The sequence below is a fragment of the Oreochromis aureus genome, linkage group 6, assembly GCF_013358895.1.
Source record: "Oreochromis aureus strain Israel breed Guangdong linkage group 6, ZZ_aureus, whole genome shotgun sequence".
Taxonomy (NCBI): domain Eukaryota; kingdom Metazoa; phylum Chordata; class Actinopteri; order Cichliformes; family Cichlidae; genus Oreochromis; species Oreochromis aureus.
In genome coordinates, this window is record NC_052947.1 from 15,805,238 (window position 1) to 15,820,537 (window position 15,300).

The 15,300-nt window shown below is 40.6% G+C and overlaps 2 protein-coding genes across 4 annotated transcripts in view; both read left to right on the top strand.

The window, feature by feature from the left end:
- Positions 1-3,218: 3,218 nt before the first annotated feature.
- uchl1 (ubiquitin carboxyl-terminal esterase L1 (ubiquitin thiolesterase)) lies at positions 3,219-8,950 on the top strand. Its single transcript, XM_031756962.2, has 9 exons — positions 3,219-3,367; positions 3,465-3,476; positions 3,909-4,037; positions 4,454-4,595; positions 4,863-4,948; positions 6,436-6,483; positions 6,780-6,849; positions 6,940-6,998; positions 7,974-8,950. Exons 1-9 carry the CDS (start codon positions 3,335-3,337, stop codon positions 8,055-8,057), a joined length of 663 nt encoding a protein of 220 aa, XP_031612822.1. The 5' UTR covers positions 3,219-3,334; the 3' UTR covers positions 8,058-8,950.
- Positions 8,951-10,320: 1,370 nt separating this feature from the next.
- The window catches only part of LOC116333721 (LIM and calponin homology domains-containing protein 1-like), a 32,616-nt gene continuing 27,636 nt past the window's right edge, over positions 10,321-15,300 (top strand). For all 3 annotated transcript variants that reach the window (XM_039613413.1, XM_039613416.1, XM_031756975.2), the window contains exon 1: positions 10,321-10,709. In XM_039613413.1, the coding sequence (XP_039469347.1) occupies positions 10,599-10,709 (111 nt within the window). In that variant the 5' untranslated portion in view covers positions 10,321-10,598. The remainder of the gene's footprint in view (positions 10,710-15,300) is intronic.

The window sequence follows — 15,300 nt, forward strand, 5'->3', positions numbered from 1 at the left end:
TAGAGTTATGGTGATGTACAGTAACAGTGTTAGGGTCTTATTCTGTTGTCTACAGGTAATTATTTGGTTTTTCCTTGTCTTCTGGAAGATGTGACCATCCTGTGAGGCCCAGACCCTAGGTGCTAAAAAAATAATAGCTTCAGTCAAATTTCTTCAAGATCAAATGGAAGAAGATGGAAGTTCCAAGAATGAAGGTCTTAACTCAAGCCTCCAGAGTGTGATCAGAGGAATATTCCACAAATATGAGGAGCATCCAAATGTATCCGATTTCTCTTCTCACTTCTTCTTCCTTCTGTCCTCTTCTACTGGATTTTCTATATACTCTTGCTTTCCCCTTTTAAACCCACAGGTAAATATGCCATCGACACAGGCAGGCGGACAAATGGATGCAAACATATAGAATATATCACCAGCTACCCATTTCAGTCTGACCTGTGAGCCCACCCACATGAAATCTCCACCCTTCCCTCAGGTGACTTCCATCATCACATCTGATTAAAACATACTTTTAAAATCCATTCTGCCTGAATAAAACATATATTTTGTAGGTTCAGTACAATGTACACTCATTTACTGCAACACTTTATTAGGTACACATTCCAAAGATCAGACCCTCTTTTGACTCCACAACTGCCTTATTTTTTTACTGCATAGATTCAAACATGGTACTGAAAACATTCCTCAGAGATTTTGCTCCATGTTGACATGATAGCACTACACAGTTACTGCAGATTTTCAGCTGTGTATTCATGATTTGAATCACCACATCCAGCAACAATCAGTCCAATTGAGATCTGATGATTGCGGCCATTTAATACATAAACTCACTGTTCATGTTATAGAAACTAATTTTAGATGAATTGAGCTTTTTGAATGGCACATTATCCTGTTATAGGCAGTCATCAGAGGATGGGTACACTGTGGACACAAAGGGATGGACATAGTCAGCAACAATACTCAGGCTGTGGTATTTAAACAATGCTCAGCTGGCACTAAGGGCACAAATCGTGCCAATAACATTTTCCCCTCCACACACTCTTGCACCACCACCACCCGTATGAATCATTGATACAAGACAGGATGGAGCCATTCCTTCATGTTGTTTAGGCCAAATTCTGACCCTACCATACAATGTGGTACCCGGTATGGTCTTCTGCTGCTGTAGTGGTTTACGTTTTTAAATATGCTCTTCTATATACTTTGGTTGAGATGAGTGGTTATTTAAGTTACCTTTTTCTTACTCTCAGCCCAAAGGAGTCTGAACATTCTTTGTATATTATTTTAATGGCTGATTAGATATTTGCATTAGCAAACAGCTGAACAGGTGCACCTCATGGCGTGGCCAGTGGGTGTATTTTAAAGTCCATTCTCCATTAATAAATCATGCATGCTGTAACCACAGTGCATTCGTACATGCAAGTACCTTAAAGAACCCAGTTTCAGGACACACTACCCAGCACACTGATGAACACAAGCTGAGCTTTCATGCTCAGGAAAACGTAACTAAAATCAGCAAAACCGAAACAGACGGAACCAGAAGGACAACACAGGCAGTAAAACTGGTTAGCCAACAACTTGCAGAGGAGAAAATAGGACTACAAATAAGGACCATAACTACAGGTTAATCCAGTGAAGGTGGAGTTGATAGCGAAGGAAAACAAACACAGAGGAAGTAAAATATGGGAAGACCCACAAGGAACAGCAGTTGCCAAAATACAACAGGAAGTTACTACAAATGAAACACAAAAGGCACACAGACGGAGGCAGTCTTTCTATCTTTCTATCAGTGTGAAGAAGTTTAGCTGATGATTCATGAACTATGCAGTATGAAGGAAACTACATATTTTCATCAAGTAAAATTTTCATATGCACAAGTGTACTTGTAATGTATGTAATGTAATGTTGACATTACATTCATCTCTTATGTTATTGTGCCATCAGGTGGAAGGCAGGAGAAAACGACACTATACACCTATGCACATACAATTTACTCAGCAGGTTAGTCTCACCTAAACAGACAAGTACCTGCATAAACAATCAGGTGCTAACACAGGCATATAGGCCAGAATCACACCAAAGGAAGCAAACAGATGCAGAAAAGCAGGGAATATAAGACACAAGGAAACAATCCCACCGGAACCCTGGGCTAAGGTCATATTTAGCAACTAAAGTCTGTAGAGCTTTTCTTCTTTATTATTATAGTAACAATTATAATAATTTAATATTATTTAAAGAACAAAAACACAAGCAGATGAATAGTTAAATACATTATCCTGAAGCAGAAAACCCCATGTTTGGAAAAAAAAAAAAAAAAGGAAATAAAAAATCAGATTTTCAAGGACATTGCACACAAAGATTTCATACAAGTAAAAACACTGAGATTGTTGTTGTAAGAAAAACACTTTTCAGACTAACCATCCAGTTCTAGGTGTGGCACAACATGTGATTACAAGTTTTATCAATTCAGGTTTTACTTACTACAAGCCATAAAGTCCTAGCCTCATTTCATATGTAAATATGCTGTTTAGTTACTAATAAGTGGCTGTTTTTAAAGGAGAAAGGCTAAATAATAATAACTCTCTCTGGTAAAGAGACCAGAATAATAGTATTTAGGTATGGGAATACATTTGAACATTTTAGCTTTGGTTATTTATTTATTTTAAAGATGGTTATTTGAAAAAGTATTATTTCTTCATACTGACTTTTTCCACGTTGATTATTATTGTCATGTAACATAGCGAATTTTAGGAAAAAAATCTGTTTCCAGTTTTCTCTTAAGTGGTCTGTAGAAACAAGGACTACAAAAGGGGAATAAACGTAGTCTGTGCACTACAAATAAATATAATTAATATTGCTGTGACTGTTAGCTTGTCGCATGTGCAGTACACAGGAGTGCAAATGGCAAAAACATTGAACAGGTATAAGAAGGCTGCAGTTTAAATCTTATTTAAGTGTTAGAGGCTGCACAAGTATTGTTGATAGGGTGATCAATACGTCACACGTACTTTCTAGAAAGAACGCGATTTACTCGGAATGATCTCGTATTTAGAGGTGTCATTTCATGAATATCTACTTTTATAAACGTAAAGTTCTTTCTGAGATTTACTTTGGTATTCGGGCGTGTAAAACGTTAAATCTGGCGTTTAAGTCTGTCTGATATTTGTCAGGTAGTTTGCTAAATCTGTGCACCGAGGGTTATTTGCTCTGGGCCCACCCCCGCGTCTGTCGGTAAGTGGTATGACCAGCAGCGATAAATAGGGGTACACGCGCGGCTGATCGCCGTAGTCGAGATAGCAGATTGAAATAGGAAAGTGTTAGCTGAACTTTAGCAACAATGGAGTGGACCCCGATGGAAATCAATCCGGAGGTAGGTAAATGTGTGCTTAATTACAACGGTAATGCTTTCAAAGACAGCAGACTTTTGTCTTACCGCTGTCTTTTTTCGTTTGTTTTTGTCGTTTCAGATGCTGAACAAGGTGCGTATGAAATTAAACATTAGCCGCCGAGTAATGGCGACGTGTTAGTAACCATTGACCCAACCGCCAGGTAAGTTTCACAGGGGCTAATTAGTTTAGAAGGCTGTTAGCGCGTTTCCAGCATCGAAACGCCACCAGGCCACTACGAAGCACCAGTATACCAGTAGAGGTGTAGTTGCATCGCCAACTATCTAGGTAAAAGTGTTAATTGATACTAAAAAGGAAATATCGGGGTTAACAAGAGTTTGACCGTGATCCCATATTAACGGACAGCAGCATCCTTCCCGCGGCTGTCCCAGTGTCTGGGCTAAAGGGTGTGGCCTGAGTGAACCAGCATAACGCAGCATCTCTGAGCAGCTTCTGAGAGCATCGTCTGCCAGTGTGCAACTGTTGGGGACTTGTTCTTTATTCCGTCATCGTTGTGCCTTTCAGATGATGGGAAAGCTGGGCGTTGGTGAAAGCTGGCGCTTCGTCGACGTGCTGGGGCTGGAGGGTGAGCAGCTCTCCTCCGTGCCGAAGCCGTGCTGTGCCTTGATGTTGCTCTTCCCCTTAACGCAACAGGTAACGCTAGGGTGGTGGCGCTGACTACTTCCTGGAAGGGTGGGTCGAGCAAGTGAATATTGGCTGTATCGAGTGGGGTGACGCGGAGATGCAGGGAGGGCATGGATAGAAAAAACTCCTAATGTTATATAGATGGGTAGAGGAGTGAGAGAGAGAGATGGCGACGAGGAAATGAATCAGCAGATGCTCTCACTACTATAATTTTGAATGCAAATGTTTAATGTTTAATATTTTTACACATTCTAAACAGTTTAAACATACTGCAGTTAATAAAACAATAATGGGATTTATTTATTTTTTTTGATGGTTGAGATTTCCTGACTCGGCTCATTTTAAGTGGTAGACCCACTGCACAGTATTATCAGACTGATGATGACATGCTTTTTTTCTTTCTTTTTTTCCCCCCTGTATGGCAGCATGAGACTTTCAGAGCTCAGCAAGCTGATAAGGTTTCAGGAGGTTCTGAGGCTTATTTCTTGAAGCAGACAGCAGTCAATTCCTGTGGCACCATCGCCCTGCTGCATGCTGTGGCCAACAACAAAGACAAAATGACTTTTGGTGAGTACAAAAGTGATCTGGCACACCAACTGAACATGTTGTGTGAATAAATATTTAAATTGGTGACTAAAATAATTCTGCCTGTGGAGATTTTTCCTACTGGACTTTGCAAATCTGTTTCTTTAAAATGCATAGAGGAAGTATACTAAATGAAAGGTTAAAAAAAAAAAAAGAGAGGGAGAGGAAAAAAAGTGCTGTTACCCCATGATTCAGCTTGATGTGCATAATCAATCTTCCTGGTATCTAAGCTAATGTTGACGTTTTCAGATGGTGCCTCTGCCTTGAAGAAATTTCTGGATGAGACAGCAAATATGTCTCCTGATGACCGTGCCAAACATCTGGAGAAAAACCAGGTAAAGTGCAGTTAAATTAGTCTATAATAAATCTGATTTGGTAGATGAGAATCGGTACTTTAACCCCTAAGGAAATTAGGATTATGGTTGCTCAAAGACAGTAACAGTAACATACTGAACTAATTAAATAATAATGATACGTACATTACAAAGTTTACAAAGAAATGGCTCTAATATATACAAATCGCTCAATAATAAATATCAAGAATATTACAGAGGTGAAATATATGATTGACATTAAACTCTAAACTGTGAAACTTTGTCATTTGTTATTTTACTGTAAAGCATGTGCCACGGGTGTAACTATTGCAGTGTGCACATTGTATTATATGGAGGAGTTGTAGAGGGAGATGGGCAGGAATGATTTCCTGTGTCATTCAGTGGTGCTTTTTGGTAATCTCAGTGTCTCACTGAATGTGCTCCTGTGACTAGCCAGCACATCATGGAGTGGGTGAGAGGCATTATCCAGTATTGTCCTTATCTTGGACAACATCCGCCTCTCAGACACCACCCTAAGGGAGTCCAGCTCCGTTCCCACAACATTACTGGTTTTGCGGATCAGTTTGAGTCTGTTGGCATCTGCGACCCTTGACCTGCTGCCCCTGCATGCAACAAAATCCTGAGCATTGTCGAAAAGATATTGAAAGAAAATGGAGACGACTTTAGCCCTTCCTGTAGAGTGCAGTGGTGTTTTTAACCCATTCCAGTTTATTGTCTGTGTACTCCAAGGTATTTATGGTCCTCCACAATGTCCACATTGACCATGGATTGAAACAGGGGTCAAGGGTTTCCTGGTCCTCCCAAAGTCCACAATCAATCTAGATAACTGGAGTCCATCAAATAATGGAGATTATTGGGACTGCTGAGAGACATTGACATCAAAGTCTAATTGCTGGACAAACTAAAATAAAAATAAATAAACTTGAATCTTTTTATCCTAAAGTCTTCACATCTAGGAATATTAGATAACTTGTACAATAGTCTGTCTGTAGTATACTTGTGTCGGCCAACCAAATAAATGTAATGGCAAAGTATTATTGTATAAGGGGCTCATCTGACCTGAAATCAGATCAATTGTACAGGGAAACTTGCAACTGTCCATTTTAAAGTTTGAAATGACTTGTCCTCCTTTGTGTATATAAAAAATGCTATATTAACATTTTTAATGTCACATAAGTGTATGTGTCTTTATATTTCAGTGTCATATCTGAGACTAGCCTCTGCTAGCAAAGTTGTAGTAAAGTGAAAATGAGTGAATATAATGACCTAGAATTTCTAGAATGTTGCATAATGGAATTGGTTTTTTAAGGCCACTTGGGGGCGCCACATACTGCCAAATTTTCTTTAGATCTAGTAGGTTCACTTGTATACAAAACACTATTAAAACCTTTCAAACTTGTTTGACTGCCCTGCTACTTTTTTTTTCTTTTTTAATGGAAGTATTATGTTTCATTAGTTACATCTTGCACGTTCTTTCCCCCTTTTAGGCAATCTTTGATGCTCACAATGAGATTGCTGCACAAGGCCAGTGTCGGGTAAGGCATTTTACCACAACATCAACACACTGTACCACATTCAGACCAAACACATGTGATGCATGCCAATGTTAGACCTGTGTTGGACAACTTCATATGAAATTGCTGTTATGAGCTGATCAGTTTGAGTCTCAAGTTTTATTTCATTAGCTTCAAGGCAATTACATTGTTATAGACCACATGTGAGATGGGGTGCGGGTTATTAAAGAGATCAGACTATATATTTAAACAGAAGTAGTTGTTATGGTATCTTTGCTTTTTTTTCGAAGTTATTCATTCTGTCTCAACCTTCACAGCCAGAAGCCGATAAAGTCAACTTCCACTTTATTGCCTTTGTCAATGTAAATGGACAGCTGTATGAATTTGGTAAGAATTTGGTCCCATGCACAATCCTGTAGTTACTGTCCCTGTATTTGTTTTACATTGTGGATTCTAATATCTTATTTCTATTTCAAGATGGGAAAATAAATGGACCAGTGAACCACGGTCCTACCAAAGAGGAGTCCTTTGTAATGGTATGTATATCCAGTTATTGAACTTTTCAGTTATTTTCAGTTTTTGAACGTTTACAAACTGAAAATAACAGTCATTGTTCTTTGCATATCAACTGAGTCATGTATTAAAATGGAGAGGGAGTGTGAATGAGTGAGTCTGTCAAACTGGGCTGAGTCAATTTGTATATCTGATATACAAATTGCAGTCATTTAAAATGAGGTTAAATTATCACATAACCTGGCAAGGAAATGCAAAAATGTGTGAGTTTTGCAATTATTCATTTGCTTCTTAAATTTTAATTGGACTATTTATGATTGCAGCAAATGATCACAAGGCAAACCCACATGTATGTGAGATAAAAACCGCATCGTTAAATGTGGTAATTTATTGAGAACTAGTTATGGTAAAAGATTTGCCTCTAAAGTAAGAATTTCCACTTCAATTTAATTGAAGTGCAACAAGCTGGTTTGTTTTTAATGAACATCTGCTTGTAATGCATTACTACTACCAGAGGATGGCAGTATTGCACCTGGCAATGGTGTCGAATGCTCAACAAGTTCCCAGTTAATACCACAGTATTGTTTTAAAATCACCCAGCTACTAGGAAATTGAATACCTTCATTCCACTATGAAGTAGAACTTGCTAGACTGCTGCTTTCAGAGCTACCTACGTGCACAGCATGTAATGCTGTTGAAACATTCAGAGGATGAATTTCCCTAAACTGGTTCAATTTAACTTAACATGGATCTGTATTAACTAGCAGCACTAGACCTCATTATCAGGCCATTTACATCAGTGATATTGCCCAGACCTACTAAAATATGAAAATATCAGCAGTGAAATAAACATTAACACAAATGCACAACTTTAGGACAGTCTCTCCTCGTATTCTGAATAGTGCACTCCCATTTTAAAATTACTTGATGTATTGATTAAATATAGTGGATAAAGTTTTGAATAATTAGTTGACATGTCATCTTTTGATCATATCTAGGATGCAGCCAAAGTGTGCCGTGGATTTATGGAGAGGGAGAAAGGTGAAGTGCGCTTCTCTGCAGTGGCTCTCTGTCAGAATTAAGATGTTCAGTAGGACACCAAATTGAGCAAATTGTAAACCAAAATGTCCTGGAGCGTTCACATGGCAAACAATCAACAAGCAACCTGTGTGCACATACATCTGCAGACACTATGCACTAAAGCACATTGTTTCCACATTTCTCTTATTTCATGAACAAAGCCTTGTTTAGCATTAACACATGTACACAAACACAATCAGAGCCCTTTGTTCTGCAGACACTAACGGTACAAGCCTGTCCATACAGTTTAATGTGGTTTAGCTGTGAATCTGTACAGCATGTGGTCATTACCACTGCTTGTGTGCACATGTCTGCAAGTTTTTTCCACTGCATCTGTGTCAAACTCAGAAGACTGATGTTAAAATACCTTTTGTGCCAACAAGTGTGACAGATGAGACAAAAGATGTTGAGGGAAGTTTTGTTTCTGAAGCCCTTTAGTTTTTGTGTGGTTGAGTTCTTAATCTGATGTTCCGCTGAATAGCCCAAATGTATCTGTAGGAATAATCAACCATTGTTTAGAGCAAAGAAGAAACCTTCTCACTGTTTTGAAACATCTTTGGAAAACTGTTCTTTCTGATAAGCTTGAGTTTAGTGTGATCGCAAATCAGTTCAGTTAATTGCTGTTCAAAAAATTAACAGGCACCTTATTTAAAAACCTAAGGATCCACAAATGATCAAACGCATATACCCTTACTGTGCCAGTTTAACAGATAATGCAACTTCCAAAGTAAAGTAGGGACCATCTGAAGTGCTACTGTATGTTGGTTGTTGTGCAGTGCTGGGTGTCTGGCTGTGTTTGAATTGTTTACTTTTCTGCACTTTCAAATCCTATGTTGCTGTCGTTATACTGTTAATACAGCTGTGGGAATATAATAAAGCAACTGTTGTCTCCTTGTCCTGTTGTCCTGTCTCCTAATATCCATTGGGTATCTTTAAGAAAACCGTACAGGGAAATCAACTACTGCTGAGAACTTTTCTGTCCCTGCCATTACTCTAACATTACATGCTTTTAGCTGACACACAAAGTGAAACTTTTGTCTTGTGATGTGGTTAAACGACCTCAGGCTCATCCTGAACTGCACTTGGCTGCTGTCCAACTTCAAAAGGTTGAAACTGGAGGAGGAAAGAGCTGTCTATAGCACCTCATCATTGTGCTTACATAAGACAGTCTGTGCTGCAGGTGAGCAGGCAGCATACTGGCACGAGCAACACTTCATGCTTTGATAATAAACAAAGGAGTATGACAGTACACTCAGGCAGTTAGAGCGGAAATACTGCATTTATTTCTTACTTAGAATGTCTTTCTGAACAGGTCACTGCATCAAACATAACTGGTTTGACCTGCCAGCTGAAAGACACATTTAAGCTCAGTGATCTGAAACAGCTGTTATCACCAGTGCTGATAGTTACACATGACCAATCCATTCTTTTTAGTCTGTGTGTGTTAAACTCCAACACAGGCAACTTAAGTTGAGCTATAACTTAAATTAACTCTGACCAGAAACCTGGTGGAGTTGGGACTGGAGCTCACAGGTTCTTGACACTTTTTTTTTTTAAAAATTGAGTCTGAAGCAGGACAACCTGGTGTGTGTGTGGGGGGGGGCAAGAACCTGTTATCCTGCAAAGCCCCCCCCCCCGCGGAGATCTTTTTAGTGCTTTTTTTTTTTTTTCTTAACATATACATGTCATGTCATTAATTATGGGACAGACTTCAATATTGTTACAATATTAAACTAAAGAGTGTTATCAACTGTATTAAAGGTATTGTATCTTGATTATATCATGTTTTGGAGAGTCATACCAAACAAATCTGATTTTGTGAATAATTGGAGATGATGGTAAAAGGGCATTCAGACTGAATAAAAATAAAATCCCGCACTCATTTTTAAAATCTCAAAGCTTAGCTTGAATTTTAGACGACAATTTGGCATGAAATTTCGCACAGAAATTTGCGAACATGTGAACCATAAGTACCCGTGTGTGGCTCCAGGCCTATTGGATACAAGAAAACGCGCTGACTTTAGCTGCCTGTGATTTAAATACTGCAGTTTTACATTGCTATGGTGCTCTTTGCTTCACATTTTAAAGCCTACAGTCTACCTGTGCTCAGGTATGACCAGTCCCCTTCAAACACATTATGGGTCACCTTCGTACAGCCCCCCCTCTCTCATCACTCTCTCTCTCTGCCTCTCTCCTATCTATCTCGACCTCCCCCGCAGAGATTCCTGCCTGCGCGTTCACGTTTCTCGAAACGCGCGGCGGGGGCCGAGGACAGAAGCCTCGCGCAGTTCGGCGGAAAAGAGTCGTTATTATTTTTAGCGCCTGGTTCGTGTTTCGCGAGGGGTCGCTTCTCTGTCTCTGCGCCACAGTCTGCGCAGAGCTCGCGCGGAGCACGAGAGGACCCGCCGTGACTGAGCGCGGAGTTGTGGGGGAAGCGCGCGAGGACGAACATAACGGGCTCCGGACACAGACCATCTGAAGGGAGGCTTATCACATATCACGTATCACCGTATCGTCCGGCTTTGGTCTCGGCCTGTCCGGAGATGGCTAGCCCCGCTGCCTCTGGAGATTCACCGAATGCCCCGCGGGAGCAGGAGCCGCTGGAGCAACACCATCCCGAACCAGCCTGTCGGGAGGCTCAGAAATGGATAGAGGTAAGTGAGGAGAGGGGGGCTCAGAGACGCTCCGGGGCCTGCTGCCATTGCACACCGGGGACATAAACGGGTCATATAGTCACACGCTGTGAGCGGGGATATAAATAATCACCCTCGGCGCATCGTCACCTGTTTGGGAGGAGGGGGGACGATGCGGTGTCCGTGTGGGACAACAGCCACTGTACGTGTGAAAAGTTTTCACCTGTGCCGTCGTCCTAATGACACTGAACGCCAAAACCTGCTCTGTAGGGACTTTAAACGCCGCTCGGGCTCGAAAATAAACCGTCATCATGAAGTAAAAGCTCGCAGAGTGTCGGTTTGTGTAGGGACGATGGAGAGCCTGTTTTCTACTTGCTAGGAGGAGAAACGCCCCCCTTTTTGAGGCGCGAGGGGATTCCGGTTGCCATGGTTATGAAACCGGGCCAGTGTTCACGCACGAGATGCTTCACTGTACCCACTGTTGATCGCATCGGATGAGATTATCATTTGCTGCATCGCTTCCACCATCATCTGCTCGGATACAGTGCCTCCTTCCATCAGCCTGAGCGGTGATTCACGGTTTGCCCGCGGAGCTGCTGCCTTATGACCTATTTTATACCTCCAGAGCGGCTCAGCTACCTGCTAGCCAGCATTTCAGATAGAGAAGATAAAGGACTGGAGGTGCTTCAAAATGACTATTTTTGTTTTTTAATGTTAAGTTTTGGCTTTAGCCTCACACCATGCTGTGTTTTCACAGCACTCCCACAGACTGTGCTGGCTGTCCTGTACATTAGCCAGTTTGCCACAGGCTCTGGTAGAGAGAGAACAGGATGCTGTTATGGATAAAGCCCCTTGAAATGTTTAACTTTGTTTCCTTTGTGGTCCTACTTAGAAGAGATGTAAATACAAAATGCATCTTTAAATTTATGATTTAAGTTTTTAGGGGAAAAGGAAAATCTATGAGGTACCTCTATATGAAATCATAACTGTCCCTCTTGTTAAATCAAGAATGAACTGTAATTAATCAAATTTTTTTGAAAGCTGAGTACAATTTCACTAGTCACTGCCAGACCTGATTACTGTCACACCTGTTGAATCACTTAGATAGAACCTGTCTAATAAAGAGAGGTAGCAAACTAAAGGAACTGAAGGATCTCAACAAACTCACAATTTAAAGAAACTCAAGAACAGCTGTGAAACAAAGTTATTGACGTATATCAGTCTGGAAAGGGTTACAAAGCCATTTCTAAGGATTTGGGACACCAGTGAAGCACAGTGAGATCCATTATTCACAAATGGAGAAAACTTGGAACAGTGGTGAACCCCTCCCAGGAGTGACCAGCCTCACAACATTACTCCAAAAGCGTATTGATGATTCATTCAGGAGGTCACAAAGAACCCTGAATAACATCTAAAGAATTGTTGGCCTCACTTGCCTCAGTTAAGGTCAGAGTTCATGATTCAACAATAAGAAAGAGTCTGGACAAAAATGGAGAAAAAAAAGAAAACCACTACTGACCATAAAGAACACAAAGGCTCACATTTATTAAAAAAAACAACAACAAAAAAACATGTTGATGAACCCAGAGACAAAAAATATTCTGTAGTCTAACACAAAAGTTTTGGGAAGCTTTAAGTCCGTTACATCTGCATTAAACTAACAGTATTTCATGAAAAGAACATGATAGGTAATAGCCAAATGCACCAGCAAGTCCTTCTCTGAGTGGCTCCAAAAATAAATAAATAAATAAAATGAAGGATTTGGAGGAAGCTTCATTAAAGTCAGGACTTAGATATGCTTGAAAACCATCCAATGTAGGTGAATTAAAACAATTCTGCAAAGAACAGTGGGCCAAAATTGCGCCACAGTGGCGTGAAAGACTCGCAGCCAGTCATCACAAGTGCTTGATTGCAGTTCTTGCATCCAAGGGTGACAGAACCAGTTATTAGGCTGAGGGGGCAATTAGGATAGCTGTTTTCCCTCAGTCATCATTTAAAAACTGCATTTTGTATTTACTCTAGTCACCCTTTTGCAGTTGGACAGCAGCAATTACTTTTTCACAGCACTGGAGCTCACACTTGGTTGAATTTTAATATAGAGTAAGTCTCCGTGCCCTGTTATCAATGAGATGTGAAAAACTGCAGCAAAAATGGAAATCAGAGAGTAAATAAGAGCCTAAAAATGAGTCAGTAAACAGTGACGTTACTGAACCTGTTTTAAAACGCTGAAGCTCGACCATATTTGAAGAGCAAGCTCTACATCCATTTTGTCCTCAGTAGTACTTGTCCTCTTTTAATGACAGTCCTGACGTCAAGGCTACAAAGGGTTAGATCTATACAAGAAAGCACACCTAATACTGAATAATACTCATGTTTTTGTCGAGGAGAAGCTGGATTCAGGAAAGCTTCATAGCCAAACAGTTCGTTTAAGTGAACAGGCCTTTAATGAGTGCGTACAGATAAGACTGAAATCCAATCAGAGATTAAACAACCAGCCAGTGCACTCAGTGTAACAGTGGCTCCTAATCTGGAGGTCAGGACCCCATGGGATTGCATAATGATTAACAGGATAGAAGAGTAAAAGGACTGATGGTCCGTTAGCTGCGTCAGTGATAATAGGGTACTTCTGGTTGTTGTCAACATGAGAATAATGGATTTGTTTTAAAGATAATTCATAGATGAGCTCAGATTTGTTTAGTTGCAGATTTTTTTACTTGTTCAGCTTTATGAAGTTTGAAAGCTTTATCCATAACTTGGAGTATTGTATTTCAGGCTGTGTGTGCTTTATTTACATGCACTCCATTTATTGTGACTTGTACCATCATTTAACAAGCATTAGATAAATAACTTTACATACGCATTGTTGTGTTGCCACCAAACTTGTAAAGATAGCAGTATATTCAAGGTACTGAGATGAGATGAAACACAGTACTGTCTTCATTGAGAAGAAAATAGGTCTTCAACTTTCAGGTTTATCTTAACACTCCAATCTTGGAGATAACAGTCATTTTTAAGCCCTTCTGCAGTTGGCTGAGTCCTCTTTGTTTTTTTGGGACCATCTGTCACTTTCATAAGTACAAATACAGCTTCAGCACCTGATAGTTTTTGACCCAGCGCTATGGACGGTGTTAGCTTTTCCCTCAGCAGCAGACACAGTCTAGTCTAGGTTAATGCCCGCCTCTTAATCTTAATCTCTCCTGCGTCTTTGCTCCGTGTTCCTCTCGCTTTGTCGTCTTCCTGCCTCCTAATACTCCAGTTATTTTCAGGCTGCTCAGGCTCAGCCTATTTCTGGTGGGGTATTTTTACACTCTCACAGGTGGGGATGGTGATTCAGGGATGACCATGCCACCAAACACTCCCTGCAACTTGTTCAGTGCCTGTCTGCCATGTCTGTAAACTATGCAAAGTGTATGCACACTCACGCATGCCAATCAGCTATGCATGATACTCCTGACAGCCTTGCACACTCCTCGGACACGCCCCGGTCGGGTGACACCGGTCACTATGGGAACATAACACGGGCAGGCTCTCAGGTGTCACTCTTTCCAGTGGGGGCAGTAGGCTATATATCATCAAATGACCCGAGCAGGAAATTCAAATGGCACCGACAGGGCCTTTCTATCTGTTTATAGACAAGACAAGGCAGGAGTGTCACAGGGCTCATACACACAGTCTCAGCTGCTGAGCAGGTTAAACTCAACTTGAACCTCAGACAAACGTGAGCCTCTGCTTTCATCAGCATACACCACATAGCAAGAGATAGAGTCAGATGCATGGGGAATAAACTGAAGAATGTGTATGCCTGAATAAGTGTGTGTGCGTGCGTGTGTGTGCCAGATGTCACAGCTGTCCGAGTCAGATTAACGCTGATAGTCTCAGACAGCCAGCCGGGCCTGCACGGGAGAGTGTGAGAGCATGGATTCATGGATTTTCCATGCATCAGATGGTGAATGAAAGAATTTCAAAACACTCGCACAGGCTTGTTGTTAGCAGAGGTTTCTGTGGTTTGTGGAAAGTCACTCTCATGTTTTACACAACACGCACAAAAAACAAATTGTGACAATAGATCGACTGGATGTGGTAATGTGGTATTAGTCTCTAGTGCATGAAACAGTACTACAGTTTAAGGTTCAAAGCACATGGAAATCTACACACAACCATATTTATAGTGAAGTATTTAAACAAGTATTATTCTTGTTGACCGTGTGATTAAATTTTAAGATCTGGGTCTATGTAGTGAACATGGCTACCGTTTATCCAAAAAGTACAGTAAAATGTAAATGAAGTTATTAGAAATGTCTAAATATGTTTTTTGGAAGCTTCAATACTGGATGGTACCAGCCTGGTTGACAGATTTCAGCCGGCAAATAAGATGACATTTGCTAATGTCAATGGCCGATTTATCTCTTGGTTTGCATACTTTAAAAAAGTTATCCATCCGTTTTTGTATTGTTGTTACCCTGTTGGGTGGGTGGGTAACCAGTATGGACACCTAAGTTTGTGAATATGATAACTTCAGAATGAGTTGTGTTGGAGTTTCAAATTGATAACATGGATATCTACTAGAAATGATGTATTCCAATCCTGCTGACCTCAAGGTCAGAGGTCAAAT

Coding starts and splice junctions, on each gene's coding strand:
- uchl1 (XM_031756962.2), top strand. CDS start 3,335: ATGGAGTGGACCCCGATGGAAATCAATCCGGAG. Junction 4,949..6,435: donor AACATCTGGAGAAAAACCAG/GTAAAGTGCAGT, acceptor TCCCCCTTTTAG/GCAATCTTTGATGCTCACAA. Junction 6,484..6,779: donor CTGCACAAGGCCAGTGTCGG/GTAAGGCATTTT, acceptor CAACCTTCACAG/CCAGAAGCCGATAAAGTCAA.